Source organism: Euphorbia lathyris, chromosome 8 (genome assembly GCF_963576675.1).
Source record: "Euphorbia lathyris chromosome 8, ddEupLath1.1, whole genome shotgun sequence".
Taxonomy (NCBI): Eukaryota; Viridiplantae; Streptophyta; class Magnoliopsida; order Malpighiales; family Euphorbiaceae; genus Euphorbia; species Euphorbia lathyris.
Window position 1 is genome coordinate 52,856,754 of NC_088917.1, and position 12,773 is coordinate 52,869,526.

Below are 12,773 nucleotides of genomic sequence, written 5' to 3' on the forward strand. Positions count from 1 at the left end.
TCGAAAATATTTTTAAAATCTATATTTACAACGTTTTAGTCCCGAACTACCCTTAAATCGGGTCACGGTTCGTGTTGGGACTTAAAACGAGGTTTTTTACTTCAAAACAAAACCAAACGTTTATTTAATATGAGACGGAAATTAAATAAATTCGGAAAAATAAATAACCGTGATAAATAAATAACTAAATAAATAAACAAAACTATAAATAAAATAAATAGACGAAATAAATAAAACGAGTCTAGTCCTCGGATAATACCTCAAGATCGGTATTGATGGCTTGGTGTCAGTTGATTCCACGAGTTATGATTTTTGGTGTTTTTTGTATTTTGGTAAAATATTCAACTTTTAGGGATTTTCAATTTTTTAGGAAAAAAATGTTTTTTTCCCAAAAAAATCACTTTCTCTCTCTAAAAAATGTTTTAGAGTGAGAAGTTCTCCAAAAATTCCTCCCCCTCCCAAATGCATGGGGATCCGTGCCTTTTATAGGCACGGATCCCAAAGTTGGGCGTGCGCTCAACGGGGGGTTGGGCAGACGCCCAACATCAAGTTGGGCGACGCCCAACTAGTATTGGGCGGACGCCCAACACACAGTTGGGCAACGCCCAATAAGCGTTGGGCGACACCCAACCTTGAGTTGGGCGACGCCCAGCGCAAGTTGGGCGCGCGCCCGACTGCCGTTGGGCGCGCGCCCCGGACTGTTGGGTGTGCGCCCAACTGCCGTCGGGCGTGTGCCTGACGCGACTGGGCGCTCGCCCAACGCCGCTGGGCGCTCTCCCACGCCGTCGGGCACTCGCGAGCAGCCCATTTGCCGGTACGCAATTCTTCGGGATCTTTTTTATTATTATTTTTTTATTTTTTATTATCAGAATCAACCGCTTTAACCGTTTGTTATGGGTTTTCGTCACAGGTCCTCCGACTCGGTGTCTACAGCCGTCCTCATCCTCATTCCCACTTTTTTCGGTTATTCCCCATCCCGGTCGGTTCAGTTACCCGTGGTTTTCGGATAATCCTCTCCCTCCCTAATTGTAAGAGGGACTTCATGAATGCTTGATTGGATCATTCACCTAGTTACATTTAGAGAAGTATCTCTAGGTTGGAAGCTCTAAAATTTTGCGATATTTTTATTCCTAATTCTTTTGATTGAGATGTTGAGCTTATGGAAGAGCTATTTTTTTCTAGGGATATACTAGAGATGTTGAAACTTCTGCTGCATTGGGGAAATGTGGTGGATACAGTTATTTGGCATGTTAACCCATTGGGTACCTATACAATCAAAATTGCTTATAAACTTGTTGTTTCTTTGGTTGCTACAGAGAAATATCACGTTCAAGGAGAGTGAGAATCTATTTGGAAAACTGAAGTACCTTATAATGTTCACATCTTCACATGCAAGTTTGTCCGGAATTATCTTCCTACTAGAGTTAACCTTCTTAGAAAATGAGTTATGGTTAATAGTCTTTGTATGCATTGTAATAGGGATATTGAAGACTCTTGTCACTTATTTATTGGATGTCATATCACTCGAGAGGTTTGGGTTTTGGCTGGTCTTACGGATTCAGTGGCGTGTTTGGCTTGGAACAAGGATAGCTTCGTGCAGTTCTTCTTCTCTATATTGTCTAGTGTGTCCAAAGTAAACTCTGGCATATTCTTGATGTTGTTTTGGAGCCTTTGGAGATTTCGTAATGACAAGTTTTGGAATCATATCTCCACATCACCGGAACATATCAAATTCTTACCTATGGATACACTATGTTCTTGGTTACGGGTCAAACAAATTCGCAGCTGTACTTCTCTCCAACAGGGTATGGGTTGCCAAGGTTGTCATCCTCCTCCTTCACCATTTTATAAATGCAATATTGACGCTGCATTTTTTGCAATGTTTGCTGAAGTGGGTCTTGGGACTATTCTTTGTAATGTCCAAGGAGATTTCATCGTTGCTCGGTCGACAATCCTCCCAGGTTTACTGGAAGTAAAAGAAGGTGAGGGTTTGGCGTTGATTCAAGTAATGGATATCAGTGAGAGTTCATTGGTTTGGTTGTTAAGATTGTTGTTAATGCTATTTATTCTAGTAATGAAGATCAGTCAAAATTCAATGACTTGGTTGGCCAGTCCTTGCTTCTTCTAAATGACTCTTACTCATTCAAGTTTGTACAAACACAAGCTAATGAGGCGGCTCATGCTATTGCTCAGTCGGCTCGTTTATATTATTATCCTACGTTTTTTATTTGATGTTCCAAGTTTTGTTACTAATGCGATGTTATATTCTTGCCCAATTGAGGTGCATTAGTAATTCTTGGTTTAAAAAAAATCTAAAATTCTATTGGGATTCACTCATTAAGTATTTCACTCAATCAAAACTATTATTTGTTGATTGTTTTTCACCCTTGTTGGGTCAAATTTGAATTTAATTCAAAACTTTGGGTCAACTAATGAAATTAAATACAAAAGTTCAAAAGTTTGAGGTATTTTTTAAAAAGAAAACCCTTGAAAAATACCTTTTAAAAACACATTAAACATTTTCTCAATAAAAAAAAAAAGAACATTAAACATATGTCGGTAACAACACATTAAACATATGTCAATACTGGAGCAAACACATTATATAATGTTTTAAGAATGAACCCATATGTGCAGAAGTAGTAAGTAATTGGAAATAATATGGCTAGTACACCTGGAATTCTCACAGAGTGGCCATGGAAATCTCTTGGAACTTATAAGGTTTGATCCCATTGATTTTATTTGATTATTATTGTGTTTGTGTTTGTGTTAAATAAAAATGAAATAGAATGAATGCAGCATATGATATTAGGTCCATGGGTGATTGGGCACACCTACTCCTACTTGGTTAAAGGAGGACAAAATGACCTTTCTACTTTTCTAGTCTTTCCAATTCTCTTGTGGAGAATGCTTCACAACCAACTCTGGATTAGCTTTTCTCGCTACAGGACTGCCAAAGGAAATAACAAGATTGTTGATAAACCCATTGAATTTGACCAAATTGACAGGGAAAACAACTGGTCAGTCTCTTTTTTATATACGTATAATACCCGCAACTACTATAGGATGTAAATGAGCCGAGCCTCTCATAAGTGGCTCAATATTCGCTTCGATAAAAACTCGATCACGTTTGATTCGATATATAACGAACCGACTTTGAGCACGGTGAAACTCGGATTAAAAGCTCACGAGCAAATTCGATTATAGATTTATGAGCAAGCTTGATTATAATGTTCATGAACACACTCATAAACACAAGTTTGGTTAAATTATTTTTTCAATAGTAATATTTCATAAAGATGGAAATGTAAAAGAGTATTTTAGTATAAACTTTAGTTTCCTAGATTTTAAAACTACATAGTTTTATGTTACAGAAATTTCAAATTAATATAAGGGTTAATTTCAAATATAACCCATGTGGTTTGTTTTGGGTGGTTTGATTTCGAGCAAATAAATATCTGTGGTATGCTCCGTTTTTCAAAAACACGGAAACGGTAAAGACACCGTCTATATGCTGACGTGGCCAAGGGTAATTTAGTCAATAAAAATTAATTTCAAATAAATTGTTGTGGTTTGCGTGTTTTTTACAAATAGGTAAATGTGGTTTGCATATTTTTACAAATAGATACCCGTGGTTTGGATGTTTTTGCAAATAGGTATCCGTAGTATAACAAACCATATACAAATGCTTAATTTACGCAAATATTGTGGTTTGTTATACCACGGGTACCTATGTGCCTAAATTAAGCGTTTGTTTATGGTTCGTTATACCACGAGTATTTGTCTAAATTAAGCTTTTGTTTATGGTTTGTTATACCACGGGTACCTATTTGAAAAAATATCCAAACCACGGGTACCTATTTGCAAAAATATCCAAACCACAGGTACCTATTTGCAAAAAAACACGCAAACCACAACAATTTATTTGAAATTAACTCTCTAAATTACCCTCGGCCACGTCAGCATATAGACGGTGTCATCATCTGTTTCCGCGTTTTTGAAAAACAGAGCATACCACAAGTATTTATTTGTTCAAAATCAAACCACAGATATTTATTTGCTAAAACTTGAAACCACATGGATTATATTTGAAATTAACCCTTAATATAATTTATGAATTGTTCGTGAGCAGCTCACGAACAAAATTTTGGACTCGAGCTCGTTAAGTTTTTTGGAGAGCCGAGCATGAGCACATCAAAGCTCGGCTTGATTACATCCTCAGCTACAAAGAGTCCCTACAGAAAATTAGATTTACCGACAGAAATTGCTGCAGCCTAAACAATTAAAAAATCCATTTTATATCCTTACTATAGAATTTATGACAAAGTCGATGATACCGACGGAATTAGCAGAAGTTTCCAAGTTTTTAGTTCTGGTTCCGCTACTGATATGAATAAATGGGTGCAGGGATGATCAGATATTGTTGAGTGGGATTGTGTTTTACACAACTATAATGATATTCCCTTCTTTTTCAACCCATTTACCCATTTGGAGAACAGATGGTATAATAATAGCAATTTTACTGCATGCCGGGCCTGTGGAGTTTCTGTATTACTGGTTTCACCGTCTTCTACACCACCACTTCCTCTACTCCCGCTACCATTCCCACCATCATTCCTCCATCGTCACCGAACCCATTACTTGTAATTTATTATTAACTATACTTAATTTTTCATTATTTTGTGTTATTTTAGTAAATAATTGTTTGAATTTTGGATGGATCATGCAGCTGTAATTCATCCGTTTGCGGAAATCATAGGCTACTTCATTATTTTGCTGATACCCTTAATGACAGCAACATTTACAGGAACCGCCTCCATATCAGTTTTATTTGGTTACCTTACTTTTCTTGATTTCATGAACAATATGGGCCACTGTAACTTTGAGATCATCCCTGACTGGCTTTTCACCGTCTTCCCTCTGCTCAAATACATCATCTACACTCCCTCGTAAGATCTCACGTGTCTGTTTCGTGTTTTATACGATATCATTAATGTATCATATTGACATTTTCGTTACTATTCTTGTTAATTTACAGGTTCCATTCTCTGCATCATACGCAATTTCGTACCAACTATTCTCTATTCATGCCTTTGTATGATTATATATATGGAACATTGCACAAATCTACTGATAGTCTTTACAAAAAATCCCTAAGAAGACAAGAGGATGTAGCAGATGTGGTCCACCTTACCCATTTAACAAGCCCTGCCTCCATTTACCACCTACACTTTGGATTTGCCCATTTTGCTTCTAATCCCATATCTTCCAAATGGTATCTCTACTTATTGTGGCCTCTTACCCTCTTCACTATGGCCTTAACATGGCTTTTTGGTACCACTTTTTTGGTTGAGACTAACCGGTTGCACAACCTCATTTTGCAAACCTGGGCTATACCCAAGTACAAATATCAAGTATGATCCATCTATTCTTTATTTGACTACCATATGGGATTTTATTCCAAACAAACTTTACTTTAAACAATTGTAAAGGCTAACGAGACATCACGATGTATTATAATCCATTTTTTCTAATATGATGACATTAGATTCTGGATTTTTTTTCAATGTTTCAGTACTACATGAAAAGTCAAAATGAAGTGATCAATAAAATGATAGAGAAAGCCATAATTGAAGCAGATCAAAAGGGTGTGAAAGTATTAAGTCTTGGACTCCTAAATCAGGCAGAATATATGAATAGAAATGATGAGATATATGGTGCGAGGCATCCAAGCTTAAAAATAAAGGTGGTGGATGGAAGTAGTTTAGCAGTAGCAATTATCGTTAATAGCATTCCCATAGGAACTACTCAACTTCTTTTTACGGGAAAGCTTAGTAAGGTTGCTTCTGCTGTTGTCTTCAATCTATGCCGGAGAGGAATCCAGGTTCTTTATTTATTTATATTCAATAATTAATATTCTATTTTTTTTCAAAAATATTAAAACCAACTTGATTCCTTCAGGTAGCAACTCCCCTCAAGGAAGACTATGAGAAGCTTAGGGAATCTTTTGGTGCTCATCCCTCATGCAATAATCTCTTTCTTTCATCCAATTATTCTCTCAAGGTACATTGTATTTTTAAAATAATTATACAATCTTTTACTTTTTTTAGTTTTTATTCCGTCTAACATGTTTGTGTCAATAATCAAATTAGACTCCATAAAATTTAAAGTACCAACATTAATTTCCTTCTATGTTTTAATAATAGAACATCTATTTTATATTTTTTTTTTACACAATTATAATATCTCCAATATTGAGTAACGGGAGCCGAGCATAGAGATGGAGCAAGGTGGATAATAGTCACTTGGGAAAAAAGAAAAGAGAGAGCAAAACGAATTAGGGTTGGTTTGGTTAGTAGAAGCATGTGTGGAACATATGCACTTGACCGCTTAAATTACCGGTTTATTATTGGCTGTTGTTAGTAACTAGTAGATATGACTATACAAATTCAATAGTTGTTTCCCTTCTAATCAAACACTCTATGACTCTACTTAACTAGATGAGAACTAATTAAGAAATTAATGAATCTAACTATATAATTAATACAAGTGTTATATACATGAATATGAATTATAAATATTTGGAGGTATCAGACATGGCTAGTTGGTGATGAATTAAGTGAAGAGGAGCAAGACAAGGCAACAAAAGGAACAATATTTATTCCCATGTCTCACTTTCCTCTCAAGATATTCCGCAAGGACTGCCTTTATTACATCACACCAGCAATGGAAGCTCCGCCATCTCTTTTAAACGTGGATTCTTGTGAGGTAAATTAAATTAAGGGTAAAATAAAAAGTTATGGTTTATTCAATTTGCATACACAATGCAAGTTTTTTTTTTTTTTATTTGTGCAGCTTGTAAACTCAGATATTCTATTAAAAAATTGTTCTCCTTAAATTTACCTAAAAAAAGCAATCTAAAACAATTAAAAATACTAACTTTCTAAATTACCTCATATAGGTTTTGCAAAATTTGACTCATAGATCATTTAACTGTGGATCCGTATTTGCAAACTTTTAAACTATGAATACATATTTGTAGAATTGGTTGGCAAGAAGGGTGATGAGTGCATGGAGGATAGCAGGAATCGTGCATGGGTTAGAAGGATGGAACGTGAACGAATACGGTGACAAGATGTTTAATGTCGACATAGTTTGGCAAGCAGCTCTCCGACATGGTTTTAAGCCTCTAGCTACCTCAGTTGGTAGAGAGAAATTGTAGCAAATATTACTAATAAAAGAAAGAAGATTTAAAGATAAATAAACTAATTATAATAATAATTATAATTAGCTTATGTTTTTAGTGTAAAGTCTACGAAGTTTTCATTCATTAATAATCTCATATAGAATTCAAACTAAGTACAAAGAGTTTAAAAAATATGTGAGAGAAAATCATCTTGAACGATAAACCAAGAAAGAGTTTAGCCTTCAATAATTGGTGAAATTATTATTATTGTATTCTTATTAGTATTTTCTGGATGAAATATAAAGGATTATTTTTGTGCTTTTTATTTATACAAGGCTTGGAGAAGTCAGATTCTAAGTGTGTCATTTATTGACTCTTTATTCTTTATGTTATCTTTCACAATAAATGGTATCAGAGGTTCGTCTCAAAAATTACATTCTTGTGTAATTTAAGTGGTATAAAATCCTAAGAAAGTTATATCTAGAAGGTACTAAAACGGTTTAACATGGATAAAACAAAACTAGTTTCTACTCCATTTTCTAGTCATTTCAAGTTTAGTTCAAAGCAAAGTTCCTACATGTGGGAAAGAAAAAGAAAGCATGGCTATGATGATATATTCTTCAGTTGCTACGGAGAAATCGTAAAAATCAGGTTCTAAAAATGTGATCTTTATTTTTTCCGCTATCTTTCCCTGACATATACTTGAGAAATAATTGTATTAAATGGTTTTTGTTACATGAATCGATCTATTTTGTACACCATTCAATCTGAGACATTCAAGTGCGGGATTTCAAAGATAATAATTGCAAGCTTAATACATTCTCAACTCCCTAAGTTATCCCAATATTGCAAATGATCCGTCGAACTTAGACTTGCAACAATTGACCCTCTTAACTTGCTTATTTAGTAAATAACCCATCAAGTTGTACAATTGGAACAAATAACTCCTAAATCCAAAAAAACATTCAATATAGATATAAAAGATTTCCAAAATATCGGTTACTATATCTAACTAATCTACTGATATATTAACTAAAGGCAAAAAAAAAAAAATTCCCGAAATCACAAATATTAATCTATCTTAGGAGTTATTTGTTCCAAATAAGCAAATTGAGGGTTAGTTATCACAAGTCTAAATTCGTAGGGTCAATTGCAGTATTGGAACAATTTGGGGGCTGGAAAGATATTAAGCCTAATTATAAAGTTATTCTTTGAAATTTGTGCATTTAATTAAATGGTTTCTTGCCACTATAATTCAATAAATTCTAATTTAATTACATGCAATATTTGTACACGTTAATGAACACATGCATATCCTTATAATGGAACTCAATCATTAATATCAGCTTTATTTAATGATATGACACTTTATTTTATAAGGGACATATTAATTTTATGATATTATTATTTGCTGTCTCAAAATAATTTAGTTTGTCAAGCATCAACTGGTATATAGAAATATAATTCCTTTTCTTATCAAGCAAACTGGTAAGTTAGAAAATAATTGTTTACAGTTGTAAGAGAAAGTTAATACATAATTCACAAAGCATATAAAGTTGTTATATTTATAACTTTTATAAATGTTAAGAAACCATATCTTACACGAAATCTAGGTTGAGGAAATATTCGAAGAAGGGGAAGTGGCATAGATGTAACAAGCAAATCCCCAAAATGTCAAGAGAAAAGACATCATCTTTAAACCAGACATAGGATCATTCAACACAAGAACAGCAGCAATGCTTGTGATCGGAATGGCTACTGCATTTTGAACACCAGCAGTCACAGAAGAAGCCAGAAAAACAATCCCAGTGATTCCTATTGCGCCCAACTGAAATGTTATTGCAACCCATATAAGAAGCTTAACATAACAAGTCACTCCACCAACAAATGTTTCAGCTTCCGATTTCATCCCTTCAAAATCCTTATTCACAATAACTCCAATGCTTGTAAACACAAAAGTAAAGATAGATACCATCGCCCTTTGCTCCAACACAACAACGAAAGATCTTCTCCCAAGTATGGTATTAAAAAGAAGCTCGTAAAGAGGGTAGAGAAGCGCATGAAAAATAGACGCCAAGACATCCCAAATGAAGCCCCAGATATATTGATGATCGCTAACATTGTCATATCTATCACCAGAATCTGAATCTAATGCAACTATGGTGATTGCAGCAGTGATGATGACAACAGCATTTATGATTGAAGCATTGAGTTTGTTGTTAACAATGATATATCCGAATAAACATGAGAAAACAAGCATTGCAGAGGATAAAAGTGTACCGGTTGATGCTGGGAGATAAGCATAAGCATATGCAAACATCATGTTATGAGCACAATTTATGAAACCCAACACAAGATAAGATAGAAGAAGTTGAAGGGTAAGTGGAGTAGGATAGGTTTTTAAGAAAAAGTAAGAAGGAGGTAACATCAAAGCTGTTATTGGCCAACCAGCAATAGTTGCCCATGAAATAATCCATTTGCTTTTACCTCCGTTTTGATAATACATACGCCCTGTAAGACCTGCAGCAGGCAATGCCACAAGCATTAATCCACTGCTCAATAGTAGAAGAATCCAGTAGGATAATGGTCTTCTTTTGTATGCTTCCACTAATTGAATCTTCCAATTCCACATTTTCTCACTTAATGATATTGTAGATTTTTCTGCTTCCTCGTCCATTGCTTTCCTGAGGGAATTAGATAATCAAAGTCATTTTTTTTAATATGGTATAGAGTTCAAGTATTCATAACAAGATGAGACTCAATAACTTGTATCCAGTTCTCGTGGGAACCTCCAATTTATGGGTGGCTGAAACTTAATACTGATGGTAAGGCGCTTGGCCACGGCTGGGGGCTGATTAGAGATGAAAAAGGGCTATGGTGTAGCGGATTTGGAGCTAACATTGGTTACTGTACTTCTGCGATGGTTGAGCTGTGGGGGTTGTATCTTCGACTGTTGTTAGCTTGGAAGAAAGGCTTTAAAAAAGTTATTGTGGAATTAGATTTGAAAATTGTCTTGAGTTTCATGCTTAATCATGTTTCCTTACTCCACCCTTTGGCTTGGTTCATCCAACGTTGTTATGACATTCAAGATAGAGATTGGGATATTCGTTTTGTTCATGTGTACAAAGAAGGCAACAGAGCTGCGGATTGGCTGGCGAACTTCGCAGGTTCTCGTTCTTTGGGTCACCATGAGTTTGGTGTGCCTCGTGCAAGTATGCAGGGAATCCTCTTAGATGATCACAGGGGGTTCAGCTTAGCCGAACTGTTAGATTGTAACTGCTCTGTTCTGTTTTTTTTTTTTTTTCTCTCTTGTTTTTCTCCGTTCTCTGGGCTTTTAGCTCTCTTGGTCAATAAAAAAAAAAAAAAACAAACAGTGCATACTCATTCTTTAGTATAAAATATTCAAGTGTCATATACTTCTTTCTGTTATTGTGATTCTCAGTCAAATTCAACCGGCTGAATTCATCCATGGAATGCGTGTAACGGGTATGAGTTGGAATTTGATATTAAGTAAATTTTGTTGAAAAATTGAACTTTTACGATGCCATTATTTATAATGGTAAATTAAGTTTTGAACAATAAATAATATATTTTTGTATTCTACTCTACTAGATGTTTTCAACTATATATTAAAATTTAAGACCGATAATGAATTACAAATTGATGATAAAAAGTAAACTACTACTTACGCCTAGGGATCCTCTAGAGTTGGTGGAGTTGTAATCATCTCAACCATTAATTACAAAATGAATGGATGAGATTTGATTGATCAATAAATGACTAATTAAATATTAAAATTTATCAATTAAATCTCATCCATTAATTTTGTAATTAATGGTTGAGATTGCAACTCCACCAACTCTAGAGGCTTTTTAACTCTAAAGGATCCCCACACACTACTTACAGTAGTATTATTGAGAAAATTAAAACCCAATCTCACATCTTTTGCATAAACTTTATAAAGTAAGGCCTTTTATAATATTTTGACTAATAACCAGCTAAAAGACTTTCGCACAAATTCTAATGGGTTTAAGAGTCCACCCGCACATCGTGAACAAAGCGAATACTAAACCGAATTTGGCTCTCTCGAGCCATCCTCCTTTTAACCCGGCCTATAATTTTATTTTTTCTCTCAAACCATCAGAATATGGTTTTGAATTCTGAATAGTAAATAGAAAAGCACTAGGATGTATTTCTTTTTCACAGGTACTACAGTTTGAATGATGTTCCAATTCGAGATACACAAAAAGAACATAATTCTTCCCAAAATAAGAATAAATTGTAAAGAAGAGAACATACCTTAAATTTGTTAGAGTAGCTTATTGCAGTATCAAAGTGAACACAAGTTAAGTATGTATGAGGCTGTATTTTTAAATTTCATATTGGTATTTGGGTTTTATTGACTTTTCAGAAAGATGATATGATCAGTCAACAGATTTCTGTGGTTGAAGTTGTTCACAGAAGATTTTACCAAATCAAAGCCTTGTTTTGTTCATTTATAGATATGTAACATCATGTCCTCTTAATATTTTTATTTTCCTTTTTTTTTTTTTTGTTACAAACCGGAAAAGAAACAACAGAAGAAAGAAAGAACAAAAAAAAAGCACACAGGACTAGGAGGCCGCATTAAGCAGCAACAAGCCGGGAAAGGGCAACTCCCAGATAATCATTTTGCAGCATCTGCAGCAAGTCTTGGGGGTCTGATTGATATCAGTCACTCCAATCGGATAAGAGAAAGCCTTTCTCGTAAGGAGGTCGGCGCACCGATTTCTTTCCCTATACACATGGGAAATTATAATATGCTCTTGTTACAACTAAAAATTACTACAATGAAATTTTAAAAGTTAAATATTTATACTCAAAAAGCATAATAAAAAGAGATAATTTTAAAAATAACCTTTGTGATTTCGTTGATTTGTATATGGTTATATGTGGGGCTTTTTGTTGCTAAAAAAGACTATTGATTAGCAAAATCAATGATTTTTATATTGAAACTGTCACATATTGATTATTGATCTCAAAATAAAAAATTCTAAAAACTTGTCATATTTTAAGCAACTTTCAATCCTTTTAATTTTTCATTATGATTGCTTGTTTTTCTATGCAATGTTTTGACAACATTGCCATCTCTTTTTTTTCAATAAAAAAACAATTTTAAACAAGAAAATAATGATTTGTAGGATCATATATAGTGGTAACTTTTAGAGTTGCTTAGCATTGAAATATTTTTTTAGTTATTAAAAGCGATTTGAATGAGAGAAAATATAAAAATATTATATTTTGGGATGGTGCATTATCTTTTGGTAACTTTTAAGGTTGTTTGAATTGGAGATACTCTAATAACATTAAAGAGGTGGAAACTCAATGTTTTATTTGAAAAAAAAAACTATTCAAAACACATAATATAACAATAAATAATAAATAATAATAACGGTAAATTATAAAAAAAATAAATCCATATAGTTACACCATTTAAAAATTGTATTTGTGGTTTTTTTTTCAGAATAAGTATATGCGGTTGTTGCCCTTAACAAAATTAAAGGATGCATCTTCTCACTATTAAATATCTCTAGTATATAGGGTGGAA

General features: G+C 34.1%; 2 protein-coding genes across 2 annotated transcripts; one reads left to right on the forward strand and one right to left on the reverse strand.

Annotated features, from left to right (window-relative positions):
• Nucleotides 1-2,661: 2,661 nt before the first annotated feature.
• LOC136203944 (very-long-chain aldehyde decarbonylase CER1-like) lies at nucleotides 2,662-7,222 on the forward strand. The gene is made up of 9 exons (XM_065995157.1): nucleotides 2,662-2,721; nucleotides 2,800-3,020; nucleotides 4,408-4,643; nucleotides 4,730-4,949; nucleotides 5,039-5,414; nucleotides 5,576-5,884; nucleotides 5,962-6,063; nucleotides 6,595-6,768; nucleotides 7,043-7,222. Exons 1-9 carry the CDS (start codon nucleotides 2,662-2,664, stop codon nucleotides 7,220-7,222), a joined length of 1,878 nt encoding a protein of 625 aa, XP_065851229.1.
• A 1,433-nt stretch (nucleotides 7,223-8,655) lies between these two features.
• LOC136202070 (probable purine permease 5) lies at nucleotides 8,656-11,634 on the reverse strand. The gene is made up of 2 exons (XM_065992524.1): nucleotides 11,486-11,634; nucleotides 8,656-9,870 (listed from the first exon to the last, which is right to left on the reverse strand). The coding sequence occupies exon 2, from the start codon at nucleotides 9,861-9,863 to the stop codon at nucleotides 8,796-8,798; it is 1,068 nt and encodes a 355-aa protein (XP_065848596.1). The 5' UTR covers nucleotides 9,864-9,870; nucleotides 11,486-11,634; the 3' UTR covers nucleotides 8,656-8,795.
• Between the last annotated feature and the right edge of the window lie 1,139 nt (nucleotides 11,635-12,773).